At 37.5% G+C, this 18,535-nt stretch overlaps 2 protein-coding genes across 4 annotated transcripts in view; one reads left to right on the forward strand and one right to left on the reverse strand.

Moving 5' to 3' along the window:
• Positions 1 to 18,535, reverse strand: part of Dop1r2 (dopamine receptor 2) — an 80,023-nt gene that overhangs the window by 12,208 nt on the left and 49,280 nt on the right. For all 3 annotated transcript variants that reach the window (XR_011800567.1, XM_072009659.1, XM_072009660.1), the window contains one exon: positions 510 to 594. Coding sequence is in view for 2 of the 3 variants with exons in the window: in XM_072009659.1 (XP_071865760.1) it covers positions 510 to 594 (85 nt within the window). In the remaining variant the exon portion in view is untranslated. The remainder of the gene's footprint in view (positions 1 to 509; positions 595 to 18,535) is intronic.
• LOC139990433 (uncharacterized) lies at positions 1,491 to 3,877 on the forward strand. The gene has a single exon (XM_072009658.1). The coding sequence runs from the start codon at positions 1,508 to 1,510 to the stop codon at positions 3,377 to 3,379; it is 1,872 nt and encodes a 623-aa protein (XP_071865759.1). The 5' UTR covers positions 1,491 to 1,507; the 3' UTR covers positions 3,380 to 3,877.

Genomic DNA, 18,535 nt, shown 5'->3' on the forward strand with positions numbered 1-18,535 from the left:
TGTGGAAAGGATAGACTATCTTAGTCGAGCGTTATGTATCGACTTTGAGAAGAAATCTAATCGTTCCGACATTCTGTAGCTTCGTACAAATTATAGGTGAAAACAACAGAGCGAATGGCTATCTAGATCGTATGTACAAAATGTTTGCAGGCCTGGTGAAACTTTGAACAATGTTCTTCTTAATAAGTGAGAGAGCAATCGTGGCCATGTAATAGTTGGCTTTGAAATAACTGACTTCCTCTTTTTCTGCTCATGACAAGGGGGAGGGCGCTTTCGCTGAGTCGAATACGAATACAACTGACCGGTCATTGCATTTTCCGAGATAAAACCGAGGAACGTGACTCGGTCGCAATTTATGGTATCCTCCAACAGGCTTGTTTTCCGTAGATAGGTTTTTCGGGCCGGTGGAAAACGGGAACAACGAACTGGCCGAACGGGCACATATTTTGTACGCGCAAATCGTACACGTGGCGCAATTTGTACGAGAGGTATGAATATTTCATACTCACTTGACTTGGTTTACATCTGAATGCCGGCTGATATCGCCGCCTTACTCGCCCCGGGCAGCAGGCACACAGGATCCTCACGAATGCTCTGCAAAAGAAAAGAAGTATGTGGCTGAGTCAGATAGTCATTATTTTGAACGTTACAGTTTTGTCTTCCTCATTTTTAATCCACCATGATATCTTTTATAAGTATTTAAATGATTCCAAATTACTGGAAAGGAGGATAGTGTACAAGATGTTTTCTTTATCTCGCTATGCTGGATTATCTCGTGCGGGATTGAATTTATCAAAAAGGTGTTTTTTGGAAAAGTTGTTTGGTATAAAGAGGGACACAATATGGTGCAAATTATTTTTTTACAAGTCGAGTGATGGCGTGGAAATTTCAAAGTCGATCATTTTTCAAATAGAATCATGTGTGTTTGACTTCGATTTCAAACTTCGATATAGAATAATCTCAAAGAAGATAGACTAGAAAATATTAGATTATCTTGAAATGTAATGGCCGAGAAGTTCAAAGTAGGCATCCTTGTTGATCCAAGGAAATACACGTCCAATAATACGACCTCGAAAGTTGATCACGTCATGGTGCGCGTTTTTAACGTTATGATTGCATGACTGAAATATTGTTTCGAATATCGCTGGCGCGCTGCAAGTATTTGCATAGGCTCTATTGCATCGTGGACGCGACATGCGACTGCTACGCAAACAGAGGAATTTCATTTTCGACTCGGAAAATAGTCTTGCTACAGGGACCGGTCCTCCGACTCATTACATCTACATCGATGGCAGGTAAATTTTGTTTCGTGGACAAAATGAGTCTTCACCAAGTATGTTGATCAAAGTTCGTTATCGTTTCACGGTGTATTGTGTAATAAGTTCACGGTCGCTTTGGCGATTGGTATCTGACAGAGAACATCGAGTCCTTGATTATCTTGCTTGCTCACGAGTGAACCACTCACAAAGAGCAGTATAGCCTTTGTCCTCGTGGAAACTTCACAGGAATGTCGCTCTCTCGGTCGTGCCTTCGCCGTTTTACCGTGCTTCTCTTCGTTTTTACTTTCTTACATCTTACGCGGGCCATCGTCGTACCTCAAATCTATTCCGACGTGTACAAAAAGAAAAATGAAGCAGGTCATCGAGGATTGATCATTGAAAGTCTGTTAGACGAAGAGAATCAACGAGAAGAATTTTTAACGTCGATACCTTGCATCAACAGTTTCTTGGAAAAGTACATACACAGACCAGATAGGATTTCTTTCCTAGCAATAGATAACGAAGAAAGTATCCAGGACATAGTTCACTCGTTCGTGAGGAGTCTTCGCAGTTTTTTCGCATTCTTCAAACACACTGTAGACCTGGACTTCGAGACACACGAATCTGCCTTGAGCACGATCGTCCTGATGCAGAACGCTAGCAGTCTCGAGGATAATCATTATATACTCGAACCTTGCGATCGCGCTTGTCCTTTTATTACGATATTAATAAGCTCGTTTCAAGACGAAGAAAGCTTCCTCGAGCACGCTGACGTTATAATGCAATCGATGTGGTCCCGAAGAATCTCTACTGTCGTTATCCTAGCAAAAGTTGGTGATTCTGTTCTTGCTGCTGGTAGCCTCACTTTTCAACCCGGTAAAATATGCACCGTATCTCCTCCAGTTATCTTGGACAAATGTGAAGAAAAATCTTGGAGTAAATTGGAAAACATCAGTGCGCCGAAGACGAACGGTTGTATTTTGAAGATAGCCTACTTCGAACAGTCTCCATATGTGATAGTTGGAAATGATTCAACGCGTTTATCGGGGTTCGAGGGAGCATTGACAGAAGAAGCGTTAAGAGGCCAGGAAATCGAGCGAGAAAAAGTCGTGTGGAACGATAATACTAGCTATGCGGAACAGGTGCAAATGTACATCTATAACGATATTAACGCCGACTTCGTTATTGGTCGTATTTTACAGCAGTCTTACGAGGATATAGATTACTCGAGTTCGTATGACACGTCGAAAGTGGTGTGGCTAGTCCCAAAGGTTCCTAACGTGTCACTGAAAGGACTGGTTCAGCCATTTCAGCAGTACGTCTGGGCAGCAGTAGGAGGATCTATATTATTGGGTTGCGTCGTCAAAATCTTCTTATTTCGTGATCTCTCCTTTTTAGATATATTTGCTCTGATAATTGGAGTCTCCACTGCGCGTCAACCCACCAAACTTTCAACTAGAATTCACTTCCTTGCGTGGTGCATCTTTGGTTTATTTCTCACGCAACTTTACGTGGATTCTTTGGCCGATCAACTGATCAATATGTCCGACTTGAAGCTCGAAACGATGAAAGAGCTGATGTCATCGTCGTTTCAAATCGGTGGGACAGCGGCATTCGCGAGATTGTTCGAAATATTTGATCAGGATGAAATTATTGAAAGTGTACGAAAAAAATTTGTGATATTTGATCAAGATGAGTACCTAAAGCAATATTATGATCTTTTGGACGGGACAAATTCCTCTTTTGCGTTGGTCATAGTGTTAAATTCTTCACGCAGTGATGCCATCGAGACGACACAGGCGTACACCATAACCACAGATGTGATATGCAGTTTTCCTCTGGCTTTGGCTACCTGGAAGGGATCCCCGTACTTGGAACACCTCAATGAAGAGATCAATAAATACATCGATTTTGGAATATTAGATTTTCTGATTCAGATTGCTTTAGAAAAGAACTTGCGCGCTATGCTATCGCAAACTGCACAGGATGAAGAATACAAAACAGAACTTCACTTGCAGCAATTCGTTCCAGCATTTTTATTAGTCGCCATTGGGTTCTCCACTGGTTTCTTGTTCATCATTCTCGAAGTCGTGCTTTATCCTTCTAAGCTTCTTCGGTAACCTTGGAAGATGCGAGAAAAGAAATTTCGACAGCTTGGAATCTCAATATTAAATTATATATTTATCGATAGACGTACACTTGAAATGGGAAATTGTGAAATCGAGAAATCGAGCACTAGTCAAATTGTCATCGATCGCAAAAAGTGTCGACTGGGTGGATATCGTTCTACCGTGGATTATCGGCTTTCGCTTTTTAAATTATAGATGGATATTGGGCTGCGGCTGGATGGGCGCGCAAATTAGATATAATCCTCTTGCTGAATCTATCAAAATAGACAATTTACGTCAAAGATTTATGTCTTAGCTTTAATCGTGCAATACGTAAACGTCATAAGCGATTAGTGTTTTTCAATCCTTTTTGAGTTGCGATACTCTTTCATGATAATTAAATATCCTCTCTCTCCGCTATCTAGAGAAGCATTTTTATGGTTAATTTTACATCTACAGTGTAGCCATATTATACGTTTGACAGTGTGGCCTAGTAATTGCACAAATAGTAATTGCTATATAATAGTAATTCTTGTGGTGTTAAAATATACAATTTAATTTCAAACTTTTGTGTGTATGTTTGTATTCTGAAATAATCTTCGATAATAAAGGTTTGAAGTTTCCGTTTAATTCATACTTGCACGAAATTTCAGTTTTCTTGCGATCTTTTCGAAGAATAGCAAAGGAAGTCGGAGATTTCCCGGAAGAATGTGTCAATACTAAACTTCGTCCCTTATCCAACTCCGAAAATAATCCTCGTACAGTCATTTGGTTCATTCATAATTGCATCGAATCATTCTTTTCGTAATCAAAGGAGAGTTAATAGTCTTAAGAGGAGACGAGCTGTCGCGTATCGTAAGGAGAATTTCTTCGATCGATTAGCTACAATCTATATGGATGAAGGCGGATCATAAAGATCTCTAATGACGATTGAACGTATTACGTTCTTAGTTGGTGGTATTTCAGGCAAAATTCGCGAGAGGGTAACATAATTACCGTATTATTCTCAACGATCCACGCGAAATTTCAAGCTCAGTTTTAATTTTACAGGCTATAAAGTTTGGCTATTTCGTTGGATTATACTATCGATTGTATAATATGTAGTTAAGGTTATATTGCATCATATTTTTATACCATCAATTTTGTGCATCAATTCCATTCCAGCTAATGTCATTCTCGAATTCTTATTACTAGTAGAATGTTGTGACAACCTAGAATTGAAAGCTGTTTCCATTTGAGAAATGTATTGGAATATTCGATCTGTTTTTATATCGCGTTCTATCGTGCGTTGAAAATTTAAATGAACTAAAACGTACAGAATGTATATAATATATCAGAATATAGGAAATACAAGTTATAATATTTAGAGGATGAAAGGAATTTCATTAGTGATTATTGATAACAATCTAAATTTAAACGAACATCCGCAATATATGAATAAATTAACACGATATCAGCATCGCAAATGTATGATACTTTAAGATTAATTTATATGTAATTTTCAACTTTGAAATTACTTAATAAAATATATTATATTATTAATAGACTACGTATCTCTATGTAATTATGGGAAATTAAAAGATGCAAAAATGACTAAGCTGCGTATAATATACAAAAATACTACTCTTTACAAAAATAGTACTCTTTATAACGTCCAGTGTATAAAATAAATTTCTATTTAGGTTCCATTTCTACAGTCTAATATATATATATATATTTTATTTAGTATAGTAATATATATACCATATGTGCATGAATATATAAATACACTTTATACAAGAAAGGAAACATGATCTTGATGGACGTTTTGCCCCAATTCGTTATTGTAAAGAACGTGTTAACAAATCTTAATAAATCCGTTAAATATCACAGTAGATATAAATCGTATGAATGCATGGCAGCAAATATTTGCATATCGTTCTTATATCACGATTATCAGCTTTTCCAAGGAATTTGTTCGTCGCGTCTGGCAACGTCAAGCTCATCCTTGCGAAACTAAAAATCCGCTTATGTGACTCGTACGCTTATTCTAAACATGCAGTCGACGTAATATCGCGCCGCCTATCCTTGACGTTTCTTCTCCTGTTTTCACATCGCATTTGGATTTTTGGGATAACCGTCGTTCATGCTATCTCACTGTTCGGTACACGTTTAAATCTTAATTTGTTCTTTCCTTGAAATTGAAAGAAGCTCACGAAGTTCTGAGACACACAAATCGGGAAGGTAACTGAATCAGGCGAAAAGTGGGTCGTCAGAATGGGAGTCTTAGCTTTTTGCAATTGATGCCTTCATGGATGAATGTTAGTATCGGCTTGTTTCTTGTCGTAGACACTAGAAATTGTTGGCCCTTATTACTTGGAAGCACTAACGAGCTCCTCAATTGCTGCCATTGAACGTCTAGCGCTTTTTTAGGCCTCCGCAATTTCGTTCAGTTGAATAAACCTCGTTAATTTTTTACGCGAAAATCCGTGCAATGGGTACGTTTTCTTTTGGATGAATTTTTCGTTTTGTGAAACACGAATTTATTTTTCATTTATTCTTTATTCGACGATAAGTCAAGATACAAATTATGTCTTATAATGCAGTCCCTCGGCCAGCTGCGATACTATGTCATAAATGGCAAACTGTCATGATCTAAAATATTCGATAAGTAAAAAAAAAAGGTAAAAAATTTAAAACGCTCCAAGACAAAGTTCGACCTTTCTTTGTTTTGAGTTTTCGTCGCAAATTTCTTTCAAAAGATAATCCTTCGATGTATTTACGATCGAGCCAAGGAACAGAATTTCGTACTCGATCCGGTTTCCTTTTATTCTCTTTTTATTTCTTATCTAGAACGGCGAAGGGATAGATTATGTATTCGCGTGATCCCATTACTCCAGCCGCCTATAACCGAAAGGAAAACTGTTTTCGTGCTCGGAGGGAAATGCAATGAAACTTCATTTCGGTGCTAGATTATCGTGTTATCGTTGTTTGCTGAGAACTTGCTACGTGTTGCGAGAAAAAAGAACGATCCTCGGTTTTCGTTGGATTTTTGCTTCCAAACAACGAGTTTATAATAATTATCGACAACCATGTTTGGTGCGCGATATTGATTCAGGAAATTTCTTCAATCTGTGGCATTGCATTTATACGATTGGTCTGAACAGGATATGATATTTTCCGATTGACGTCGACTCCTATTGTTTGCAACTAGGCGGCACATAATGAAACGATGCTGTCGTAAAAGCGACGCACGACAATTTGTTGGCTACGTATGCGCATAACAAACGCCGAACATAAATGGTACAAGGTATTTGTTTCATTTCTCTATTTATGACGGAAATTGATTGTAAAGCGCGATCGTATAATATTGGATTGGCAACTAAGTGATTGCGGATTTTGTCATTAGGTGGTAATGACAAAATCCGCAATCTCTTAGTTGCCAACCCAATACATAAAAATTGGAATTCAGAAGCCGTAGTATAGTATATCAATACTTAATGTTGTGTGCGAAAATTTCAATACGTTTTTAACAATATATTTATTCTATTCGTATATTTCGTAGATTTATTATAAGATTTATTATTTGTTACGTACTTTTGCGAACTGCTGTTTGACGAATACCGTTTTCAATTGGGAATCAATCAAAGGAAGGAATTTGATAGTGGTCAATAGGAGGAATGTCGTTTTTCGATAAAAGGGATAGAAAATTTTTATTCGACGAAATATCTATTGAAGCAAGAATTTATCGAATCCTCTGTGCAAGAAATTTATGTACTTTTTATCTGTGCAAATATCGTGCACTAATGTGGTTACGTATTCCTTATTTATGCAAATATTTATGCTTTACTCCAGTCATATGCTCTTTGTGTGTAGAAATATTATCGATGCTTGTGCAGCTAAAATGGAGCTTGCATGAGGTTTCAAGTGCTTAATAAATGAAAAAGTATATGCTGCGAAACAGCAATCATCGAAACGAAGCAAAGAGCATTGGGATTCACCGCCCACGAACAGCAAACGCGCAGAGAGCATTTGTTTATTCCTTAATTAAATTATCGTAAACGAGAGACTCGAAGGAAATGTAATTTGTAGACGCGGCTTCTTTATGCGATCGCTATTACGGGATTGCCAAGCGGCCATGAAAATTCATCTGGTCCGTGAAAATCTTGTTAAGGGCGAGCGACGAATTTGGATCGCGCCAGTCGATAACTTTATATTCTGGCTGCCAGCGTCCCCTCTGAATGCTTATGTCATCTCTCTTCCTATATATATATACCATATATATATACCATATATATATAGGAAGAGATACATATATGTATATATATATATACATAAAAATACACATACATGTATTCACACATGTATATGCACATGGACATGTACATATATGTGACCATATTTCTTTTCTTTTCACGGCATCATATTGAAATGCAGGGCAATACGGTGCATCGATTTTCGCGTCGTTGGTTGCATGTGGCCTACGAGAAACATATCCACTCACGATAGACCGTGTCTCAAAAGGACCCTTTAAATCGGTTCTCGCGGCGTTTCGCCGAGAATCGTTTACCTCTTGACAGGCACGAGGCACAGAGAAGGCAGGAACAAGGGGATAGAAACGTGCCTTGAGTTTCACGAGTATCCACCGTCTTCCCTTGTTTCCCACTTTGGACGGTTCGTTCGTCGTGATCCTGACTTCGTCTGCTAGAATCACCGACTTCAACCCACCATAATATCATTCGTGTAAAATTGAAAACTTTAGACGTGGTTTGAGATTTTGTGCGAACGAGGAAATCGCATCTGCTACTTGTGCCGTTTCTTGCACTGCAGCAAGCTCCTCAAGAAATAGTTGCGTAATTGGTTTCGAGGATAGCTACATAGAATCATTTATGAGTGACTTCCTTCTTTTGGGATATACCTACATATATACTTATATTTCTGTTCATATTATAATATTATAATATTATAATATTGGAATATTTTGCCGGTCTCGTATGAAACGTGATAATCGATCTAGATTGTTAGGGAAATAAGTAATTGGTTACAATTTTTCAATTTTCAGAATTGTCAAGGTACCTGAATCTGCGTTATAAAGTCGCTAACGTATAGTATATATGGAATCTAACAACGAGAAATACAAATAATAATATGAATGTAAAAATTGACGAGAATAGTTATCGAAAGATGCAATAAATGTACGCAGGAAAAGAAATGATTCTTGAAGGTTTCAATAATTTCTCAGATTTACTGAAATTTTCGCAAGTATTGCAGTACTTATGAATGGGGGTGAATATATTTTACGAACTACTTGGGTTACGCGGGAAACATGTTAATTCGATAGAAGAAAAAGCGGCTGTAGACACAAGGTATAACGATGGGATTCTTGTACCGCATTATAAACGATAAGTAGAGTGCTCGTTAAATTCTATTTGTGTTCTCGACGATACTCGAACCCACGGAGAAATTCTTGCAAAAAACGGAAAGCAGGTGCGACGATGTAAAAACTAAAGCAGAAGAAACATATTGGTTTTTATCGAGAAAACATGAGCAGGAAATTTTGTGCGACGACGCGTAAAGCATTCGCTCTTGTTCTGCATTCTTGCAAGCGTTTGACATAGTCTGACAGAGTCGAATAGAAATTCTTTCTATAATGGACAATATCCACTCTGCGAATGTTTGCACTTTGAATTTTCCCAAAGATGTAAAAATATCCGCGATTTAATCGTAAAACGAAATCTTTTAGAATGTAAAAGTCAGTTTTCGAGGATTTCCGTTCTTCTTCTACAAAATCCGGCAGTTTAATAGAATTCGGCCTGGAAACTTTGCTAATTAACTCTTTAATGCTCAATCTCTTTTCACGATTGCACCGAGTCGTTGTGTTGGAGAGTTCTTTTCGAATCGCAATCGTTTGATTACGAATCGTCAAGAAGTTGCAGCTCCGATTTATGGGCTCAGAACATCAGCTTCTTTCTTCCCTTCGAAGCACGAAACGAGAGAAATCTTTATAAAACAATTCAGTGCTCTCTATATTATTCATTCCGATTTGATTTTAATCGATAAGCTGTTGAGCTGCTACGTATCGGAAACTGATCTTAGCGGGGCAGCTTGCATTATTCAAGTACGGTTTTAATCGTTATTCGAGATGTTGAATTTGAAGGGGAATAGAAGGGAAAATATTTAACATTTACGATGAACGAACATTTGTAAAGCAAATCCAATGAAAACGAACATTGACATTATATTACGGTTTAAGTAAATTATTCGTTGGATAATAGTCTCTTCAAACTGACACGGTGTATCAATTCAATCTTTATTCTTCATCGAAGTTGCACATTCTTTCGAATAAACATTAGCCGATGCGTTATTTACTTTTAACATGCTGGTTATCAATGATGCTTCTTATGATTTCTGGGCTTTATATTTTGCAATATTATATCACAGTTTATTTGGAGATTTCCACAAATTAAATATACTTTAACCAGCAGAACACAAATCATAAAAATGTGATGTAGTAGTATGAAAAAAATTCCAAAGTAGTGAAATAAAATTGAATCGGTGAGTTAAAATATTCAAAACGTGTTCAAAAACGACACTTTGAAATGTTTGACAAAGTAAGTTTAGCTAAATGCGTTCCTAACTTTCTGTGAAATTAATTTCAATTTTCGCGTATTATCAACACATTGCGATGTAAACCTAGTAATGTCTACCCGTATAAAATATCAAATATATCCAATTATAATTAAATCCTTTTCATACATTTGCGCTAATAGAAATAAAATTACATCGAAAACTTGATTTTACTGTTTAGTAATAAATTTCTTCGATTGATTCCTTTTCTTTGAAAGAAGAAAAACGATAAAACTCCCCAGTGAACCTGATAGTTGTTTCAGACTTGACGAGCTAGAAGTTATAGGCTTGTATTTCCACGTAATTACGCAAAAAATCTCTCGTGCATTTTATGAAGTAAAACTGCTCAGATTATTATTAATAAATTATTATTATTATTAAGCAGAAGCAATTTGTAATCTGTCTCTGTTTTTAACGCGAAACAAACGGGAGATTAATAAAACGAAGCGAGGTCGGAGACTATGGTAAAAGGGGATTTATCAATGCCTGGGTTTACGTGCTGTTGGCCAGGAAGTCGGGCTATATAGAAGACGACGTCTTTAGGGGAAGTTTCTATGTTTCCTCTGCACTCTCTGAACTGTTGATTAATGTTACCCCTTGCACTTTCTCTTCCGATTCCTTTTTGTTTCCCTGTCCATGTATTCATTTGTTTCCACGAGCTTCAACTCATACTAATCCGCAACTACTCTACGAACAATTGTTGAAGTATGCCATTGACCTTCACCCTCCACTAATCAACCAAGAACGCTTTCATCGAATTGCCAATTTAGTCTAGCAAGTCCATATCCCAGATAGAGAACTGATCCCTCCTTCATCATTCTATTTATATCTATGGAGCTCGCTGCACACGAGAATTAAGATCATTGACATCGGTCATTTTTTAATACCTTTACTTTATTGCCACGATTATTCTCAATGATGTTTAGCTTGGGTCAAGACAGCGAGATCGTAAATTAAAGAATCATTCTCAAGGATTGACATGGACTTAATCTTACCGTAATTAAGACTGTCTTTACACTGCATTGGTTCTTAGAGCTTCGCATAATAAACGAATGATGCCTATAAATGATGCCGTGAAAGAGAAATAATGCACTAAAATTTCAGACCAGTTCTATCGAAAACAAATACATTTATGGGTTGGTTCCTAGTTTATTACTAAGTAAATAAATCTTTTGTGCAGGATTTTCGAAGATAGAAAAAGAATATATAATAAAAATCCCATATATGCTGTTGGATTTTTTGTTATTAATTAAATTTGTAAACATCTAACTATATTCAATTAACGAATTCAATTTTACGTACATTTCTGACCCATTTTACGATCTGGTTATATCTTGACTCGAACTATGCAAATGGACTATACAATCCGTGAAGAAAGATCGAATCCCGTTCAAGATGCCAGCAAACCTCCATCAAGGATAAAAGGCTTGGTCCGTTAACGAAACAGGAACCGAACGTGATTTCCGGTCATTGTTGTCGCTAGAGGGGGCGGCTGTAGCGAGGGTCGAAACGAACAAGCGGAAGATTCTCCTCTGATTGGGCTGACGCTCGTAAATGAGCTATCGGAGTTTACGTTCTAATGACAGCGAAACGTGCGCCGAATGCATTTCTGTTTGGCAATCGGGTCAGCGTGCGCGACATGCCAAACCGGAAATCGATGGCCGTTCAACAACGGCGCGGCGTCGGGATGAATTTGCACGCGGGGAATCGGCGAAACGCCAATTGCCGAGGCAGATCCACGTTAAAAAGTTTATCGCGGCCTGCTACCGTCCGATACGCGACCGGAAATGTACTCATGACGCTCGTACTCGTTCAAACGAACGGCATTAAACGATCAATCGCGTTACCCACCGGCGCCCCAGATCAAACATGAAAGAAGTCGCGCGCTTTTTCGATATCGTTTCGGAAACTGCATGATTCGAGCTTAGTGGTCGACGATTGATGGCTTTAGTTATAATGGAAGTCAAGATTTTCAGAATTTCTGTCTAGTCACACGTATTTCTACTTAAAGGTATCATTTATTTTGTCGAGTAATTAACTTTCCCATGATTTGGTAAATGGTAATGAATTTCTTATAATAATAAATTTAGGAATTTTATGAAAAGTAGTCGTGAACTGACCTATACGATTATGATAGTGAGTCCTGCGATCGTGAGAAATTATCGGGAAATATTTGATCTGGACGAAGTGGTATACAGAATAATATTTGGAAACAGGTACGGGGTGATTCTTCGTGAAAAGCTAAGAAAGAAACATAGAATAATAGAATAAAATTCTGTGAAAATCCACTGCGTGCATGTGCAACGCTGTTGTCCACAAGTATTAGGACACTTCTTGTCACATATCTGATGCATTCAGGCGATGTTGTAAAAAGTGGTGGATCGATAAGTCAATAGAGAAACGAGCGAAAAATCGTGCACCGCAAGCGTGATCAAACAGAATCATCGGGTGGCTTTCCCAGAACATCGCATTCGCAGGCACATCACGTTAAATTACTAAATGGGGAAAAAGGCTTGGAGCAACTAATACCTCTGATAAACTGTCGGGGCAATCTAGAAAGGGCAAGAAATCTCATTATTGCTGGAATCCTAAAACGTCATCGTAAGACAAGAAGAACTTCGTTTGACGTCATCGGTGTTCCATAGAATGCCTAGAAAGCTCGTCTTTTTCCATCGGTTTTCCTATCTTTGTAGTCTCCCTTTATGTGTGACGTAAAATGATAGATTTCTTTTTTCCTCCTCTTGATCGGCGACGCTTGATAGCTCATAATTACGTGGTGCATAAACGTACCGCAAGGATTAACGTGACGTCTCTAATCCATCATCGTCGCAGTTGCAGCTACTGCATCGTGGTCGACGACGTCAGTATATGACGTCAAAGACGGCAACACGTGGTGAACGCGAGGTAGCGTGTACGCGAATGCGGATGAGTCAACGAGACTCAATGACGAAACGACAGAGAAAAGATAGGAACTCGTTGCAAAACAGTTGCGTGGCTTGCTCGATTTATATCTGGCTTTGGATACGAGGTGGAGAATCATCTACGGAGAGCTTTCTCTCTGATGGTCTTTGGAGGTTCGCAGACGTCTCGGCGCCAAACGTCTCGACGTCAGGGCAAGGTCTTGGCGACCGGTGACCGTGTCTTTTCTCGGCGAATTTACGCCACGCTCTAGTTTCCGTACGGTCAATGACGAATGAAAATACCAATGGGGTTGAATGGCTGGGGACAAGATTGCAGCTAACGCGTTCTCCTTCTATCTATCATCCTCTCTAAAACTATATCCGTAATTGTGAAGTCGTTAAATGGAAGACTAGCTGCTGTTGCAGGGATGTACAGTGATGGAAAGAAGAAAATTTCAGTTTTGTACTCTCTGAATGCCGGCAACGGTAATTTATTCTAGAGTGTAATTCATTCATTATTCTTGTCGAATGTAATTCCACTTTGTAAAATTATGGTATCCTTTGGTACCATTTATCTCTTAAACTAGTTTGTCTCATCACAAACTTTAACTTTTCCTTTTTTCCCCTATTCATCTTTTATCGTTTTTCTTTCCTTTTTATTGTTACTTGTTTATTCTGCGTCTTCTTACGACTTTGTATGCCATACTTTGTATACTAAAATGGGTATTTAACCCGCTTAATAAATTAAAACATGAAATTAACTTGAAAAATGAAATGAAATGAAATTTCCTTTTGTACGCTACTGTAAACGCTTCGCGTCAAATTTTATAGCATTTGGTAAGGTTAACTTTCCTCGACTTTCTAGGAATCTCGATAGATAGTCATTTGCAACACTTTACTAACACATGTTGCTCCGTCTGCGTTTCTAGCGAGAATAATTTATTGGTTATCACGCATGGTCGACGATTAATTAAATGTTTAATATGGTTACTCGGTGGACCAGAGATAGATTTCATCCTTTTCATGCCGGTCAAAGGTCCGAGGATCATCCACCACAGACAAATTCCTTTAGAATAACAGCGCGAGGAAGGAAGATATTGATAACGTGTCAGAGGCGGTCAGGGCAAAATGCAAATTTGACTTTTCGCGCGATAACAAAGGGATCGTTAACAGAAAGCCGATCTACGCTCGTTCCGTGCCTCTGCTCATCTTTTTTCCGTTCTTTCTTTTGCCTTTCTCGGATCATTTGCGACGCGGTGAATCGTAATTTACTTTAATGCACGGCTTTGAGCCGTAATTCACCCAGGACCAAGAGTTTCTAACCCATTCTTCCACGTTACTCAAGTAAACTATGGTTCGCAGATCGAAATTGCCCTCCATTCCCCGTCTGAATTTTGCTTGACGACCGATCAACTTTATACCGAGATAATTTGTTACACCAAAGAATTATTATTCAATTCCGCTTTCATAAAGCTACGGTTTTCTTGACCAGATAGTAGAAGAGTAGATTTTGTTGCAATTCACGCCTTCGTATAAATGGATAAGCAGTTACGATCTCTGGTTTTTTGTTTTCTTTTAAAAAGTTGAAAAACGTGGACGAATTGTAAGAGCTATGTTTATTAACGTTAATTGAATGTTGAAGACTGGATCAATTCTCATGCATGCAAATGTATTTTATGTTTATTACTTCCTCAATTCTGTTTGCGTATTGCTACTCTATTGAACTATGGTTAATTGCTAAAACGTCAATAATTTGTGCTTTCCTCTTGTCTTTATTATAGCTCATATTCATTCCGATAAACTTCACGTATACGTGCGTTAGAATCTTTTATATTCTCATTACTTTGGGAAACATTCTAAGGTTTAACTATCCGTAATCCGATTCTATGTATATTTCCCAACTTTCCCTCAAGCGATCGTTAAAATGTTCCTTTGACGCCATATGACATTTGCATATCATATGTGCCGGAGATTATGAATGTGGCCTAAGTCATACATTTTTCGTTTTGAGTTATTTATAGTTTCGTGTATGACGCGATTGAATTCTATTTAACGACGCAACAAACAGGTCAGCCCAAAGGTTTAGTTTCTGCTACTTTGCAATGATAATTTCAGATTATTGCAATAGATGCAACGAAAAATAGATGATACACTCATTTTGTTTCGATTCTTGACTTTTAGGCTATTTTCATAATCATCAGCACACATATAACAATTACGCACATATATTTGAGTAATAAAGAAAATATTTTTCTTTTTACGTCTACAATAAACTAATTGTACGAATATTTTTGTTTCCCGCTGTGTAATAATTATAAAGGACATTGCAGTTTGATTTATTCGTAATTTTATATATGTATATGTATATGCATTTTAAAATGCATCTTGTCTTGTCGGATACTTTCGAACGATATAATTACATATGACAGATCGTAATTCAAGAAGTGAAATTTCTGCATGTGATCCTAATGGCCAGGGACTACGAGTTATTCAAGTAAAAAATTAACAGTAATATATAACATCTTATTATGTTCTCGTAAAATATCGAAAATAAAATCTTGCTTTCACATTGCGTTCATCGTCATGAGATACTGCTTTGTGACTTCAAAGCGACAATTGCACAAACGCGCGCACGAGAATTTCGTCGTACTAAAGGTGAAAATTTGCGTAGAATTGGACACGCGTTGGATTTATTTAATTTACAACAACGCAGAAACCACGGAATACGTTGAATTCCCCTGGAAATTGCTGCTCGACCGCTATAACGGAGCAGGGGTCGCGTTAAATGAAACCGCCACTCTACTAAATATCGAATTGGCCGTATAAAAGCGAAACGCCTCGTTGATATCGTTTCTTTCTAGTTGATTCTCCACGGAAGAAGATATAGTTTTATTTCAAGTTGTTTCGTTATCTTTGAAACATATTACGCGGTACGTGTCCGTTTGACAAGTTATTTGCTATGTTTCTTGCATGCAAGTTATCAAACTTTGCCCCCAAGACGCAAGCGGTCTGAAACGCACTGTACCATGACCTAGTGCAAGAGATATTACTAGGAAGCAACAAGCATAAAACAACTTATGAAAGACTCTCCGGCTCGTTCTTGGAAGCGTACACTTTACTAAAAGATTTACTCGATGGAGCAACTAATCAAAGTTTCTTCAATTTAAGTTGTTTTTACTTTCGACGCCTGGGCCTGTTTGCAATAATTTATCAGGTAATAGAGAGTTATTGAGTTACAAATTATAGGTTATACATATTTTTTATACGACTTTGTAGCAACAGAAACAACCTATAGATGATGGCACGAAACATAAAAGGAAAGTAATAATGCTACGGAATTACTAATTTTTTAAAACATTTGTAACTTATCAATTGAGAAAGATTAGAAGGATAGATTAGAAATTAATTATTATTAAATTGATTATTAAAATTTATTATATTATTAAATTATGGTAAATTATGTATTTTTGTATATGATACGCAGCAATAATTTTAGTCGTTCGATTATCGGAAAACTTGGATTTTCCGGTATGCCCCAAAATTGATTAATATGGTTAATCGAGATCTTATTATATTTGTACAGTACATCTCGTGTTCATATAACAGAATATTCAAATACTAGAACGTTCGGATATTGGAACACTCAGATAATTGAGGTTCGGGTACTGCACAGATAACTTGTAAAATGTCAGTAATATCAATTCAATTGCAAGAGAACTTGGCCAGAGTAACAGCCATTATACGTAAATTTTGATCTGTTACATCATGCAACGATTTAATCTTCGCAAAAATTAAACCTTCTTGAATTTGCCAAATTTTGTGACGACAATATAACACACTCATAAGGAAGATGCATCACTGATGAATTATTCATCTTGAAAGCTACATCTCCATCCCGCTTTTGAGGAGAGAGGTAAAGCGGAACACGGATGAAAAATTTTCAGATTTTCGGATGCGACCTCGCTTAGATTTTCGACCGGCTTCCCCAACTCCTGCAGAATTAATCTCTGATCACTCTGTAATGCTCCCTTTGTGCAAGTAACCTTTAACTTTTGCGGTGGTCGTTTCTTACCATTAGATATAGCAACACATACGTGTAGTCACGAAACGTTCACAGAAGTTTACGGTAAATTTTCAGACTCTAGGGAACACGGAGAAATTTAAACTATCCTCGTGTATATTGCAAGGATTATTCACTCTGTTTGGGAGAAACTCGACCAGTGCAAGTATTTTTAACTGTTTCTACACGTATCTGATTCTGTCATTGATTTGAAACTTTTAAACGTTATAACAGACCGGCAGCATCTCGCTACTCCATTCAATATACCGGATCATCCCCACGGTCTAATTTTGATTTCACAGCGTGACCTCTCTCTTAGATTAGACATTAAGGGCGTATTCTAACATAGAGTATCATTTTTCAGATCTACTTTACGATTTCTTTCTAAGTAGATCATAGAAGCTTTTGGTGCCAAATTTTGTACATGTACTTTTCTATGGTTGAAGAATATTCACCATTTTCTTTGAATAAAAATAGTTATAGTTAAGAGAATTTTGAGGCGTTTCTTGAGTTGTAGTCGATATCGTGTCTCATTCCATTATTTTTATTTCGGTATATAAAATCGATTACTTTATACCCAGACTTAATTTGATTGAGACGCAACAAAGTAGAATTTAATTTCGTTTAATTTAACCGACGGAGCATGATCCAATTGCGGTAAAATGTCCAATATAAATCGAATTGCAAAGGGTTAAAAGATTTTTGCTTGCCATCCTACTTATCTAAATTGAAAAAACCAAAAGAATTTTTAATTAGTATAAGTATAGTTATGTAATTCTGTTATATAGCTTCAAGTTGTGGACTAGAATATCCCCTTAAGAGGCTGTTTCCTTTAACTTCTATAGCTTCATTAACTTCAGTAATGTGAAGAAATCCTTTTAAAGACATGGTTTCGAGAATTTATGTCTTAGGAAAAGTATAAAAGGAAAAACAACGTTTTGAAAGTTCTAACGCCAGAACAGTTCTTTAAAATTCCGTTTCAATCAGACGTTCTCGTCTTTCGTTTATTCGAATGGCCCCTTTTCGTCCTTCTGCATTCTCGTCTAAATACTCGCCATTCTCCAGCGTATCGTCAACATTTCTAATATCAGCAAATATGAAGAGTGTATGCGGGTCATTTTCCTTAAATAAACGCTTGGCAAATTCACGGATCGTTCCTCTTAAAAAACAAAGAGGTGTCGAGATCCAAGACTCAACGATTAATTCGCGATTGGCTGGAATAGTGCGATTAACTCGCATAAGCGGAAGTTGGGAAACGGTAGTTCACCATCTGGTAATAAACCGCTTGGAAGCTGCTAGGAAACTCTCGATAGTTCGCGAAACTTCTGAATGATCTTCGATTATCCGTCGTCGCGTTCCTCAGGCGAGTCAGCTGGATGATGGTCGCGATGCCTGATCCCATAAATCAATCTGCAGTACCTCGAGAAAACGATTTCTCGCTCTTTTTCTCCATTACGGTACACTGAGATAGACCGAAGGGTCAAGTGGAAATAAGGTAGAATTAGATTGAGGTTGAGGAATAGAGGAAGGAAGAGGTATGCATAAGCAGAAACCGAGTGTAAAGTTTTCCTGAAGAAATAGGAATAGTCTGGGCAAATGGAA

Source organism: Bombus fervidus, chromosome 9 (genome assembly GCF_041682495.2).
Source record: "Bombus fervidus isolate BK054 chromosome 9, iyBomFerv1, whole genome shotgun sequence".
Lineage (NCBI taxonomy): Eukaryota > Metazoa > Arthropoda > Insecta > Hymenoptera > Apidae > Bombus > Bombus fervidus.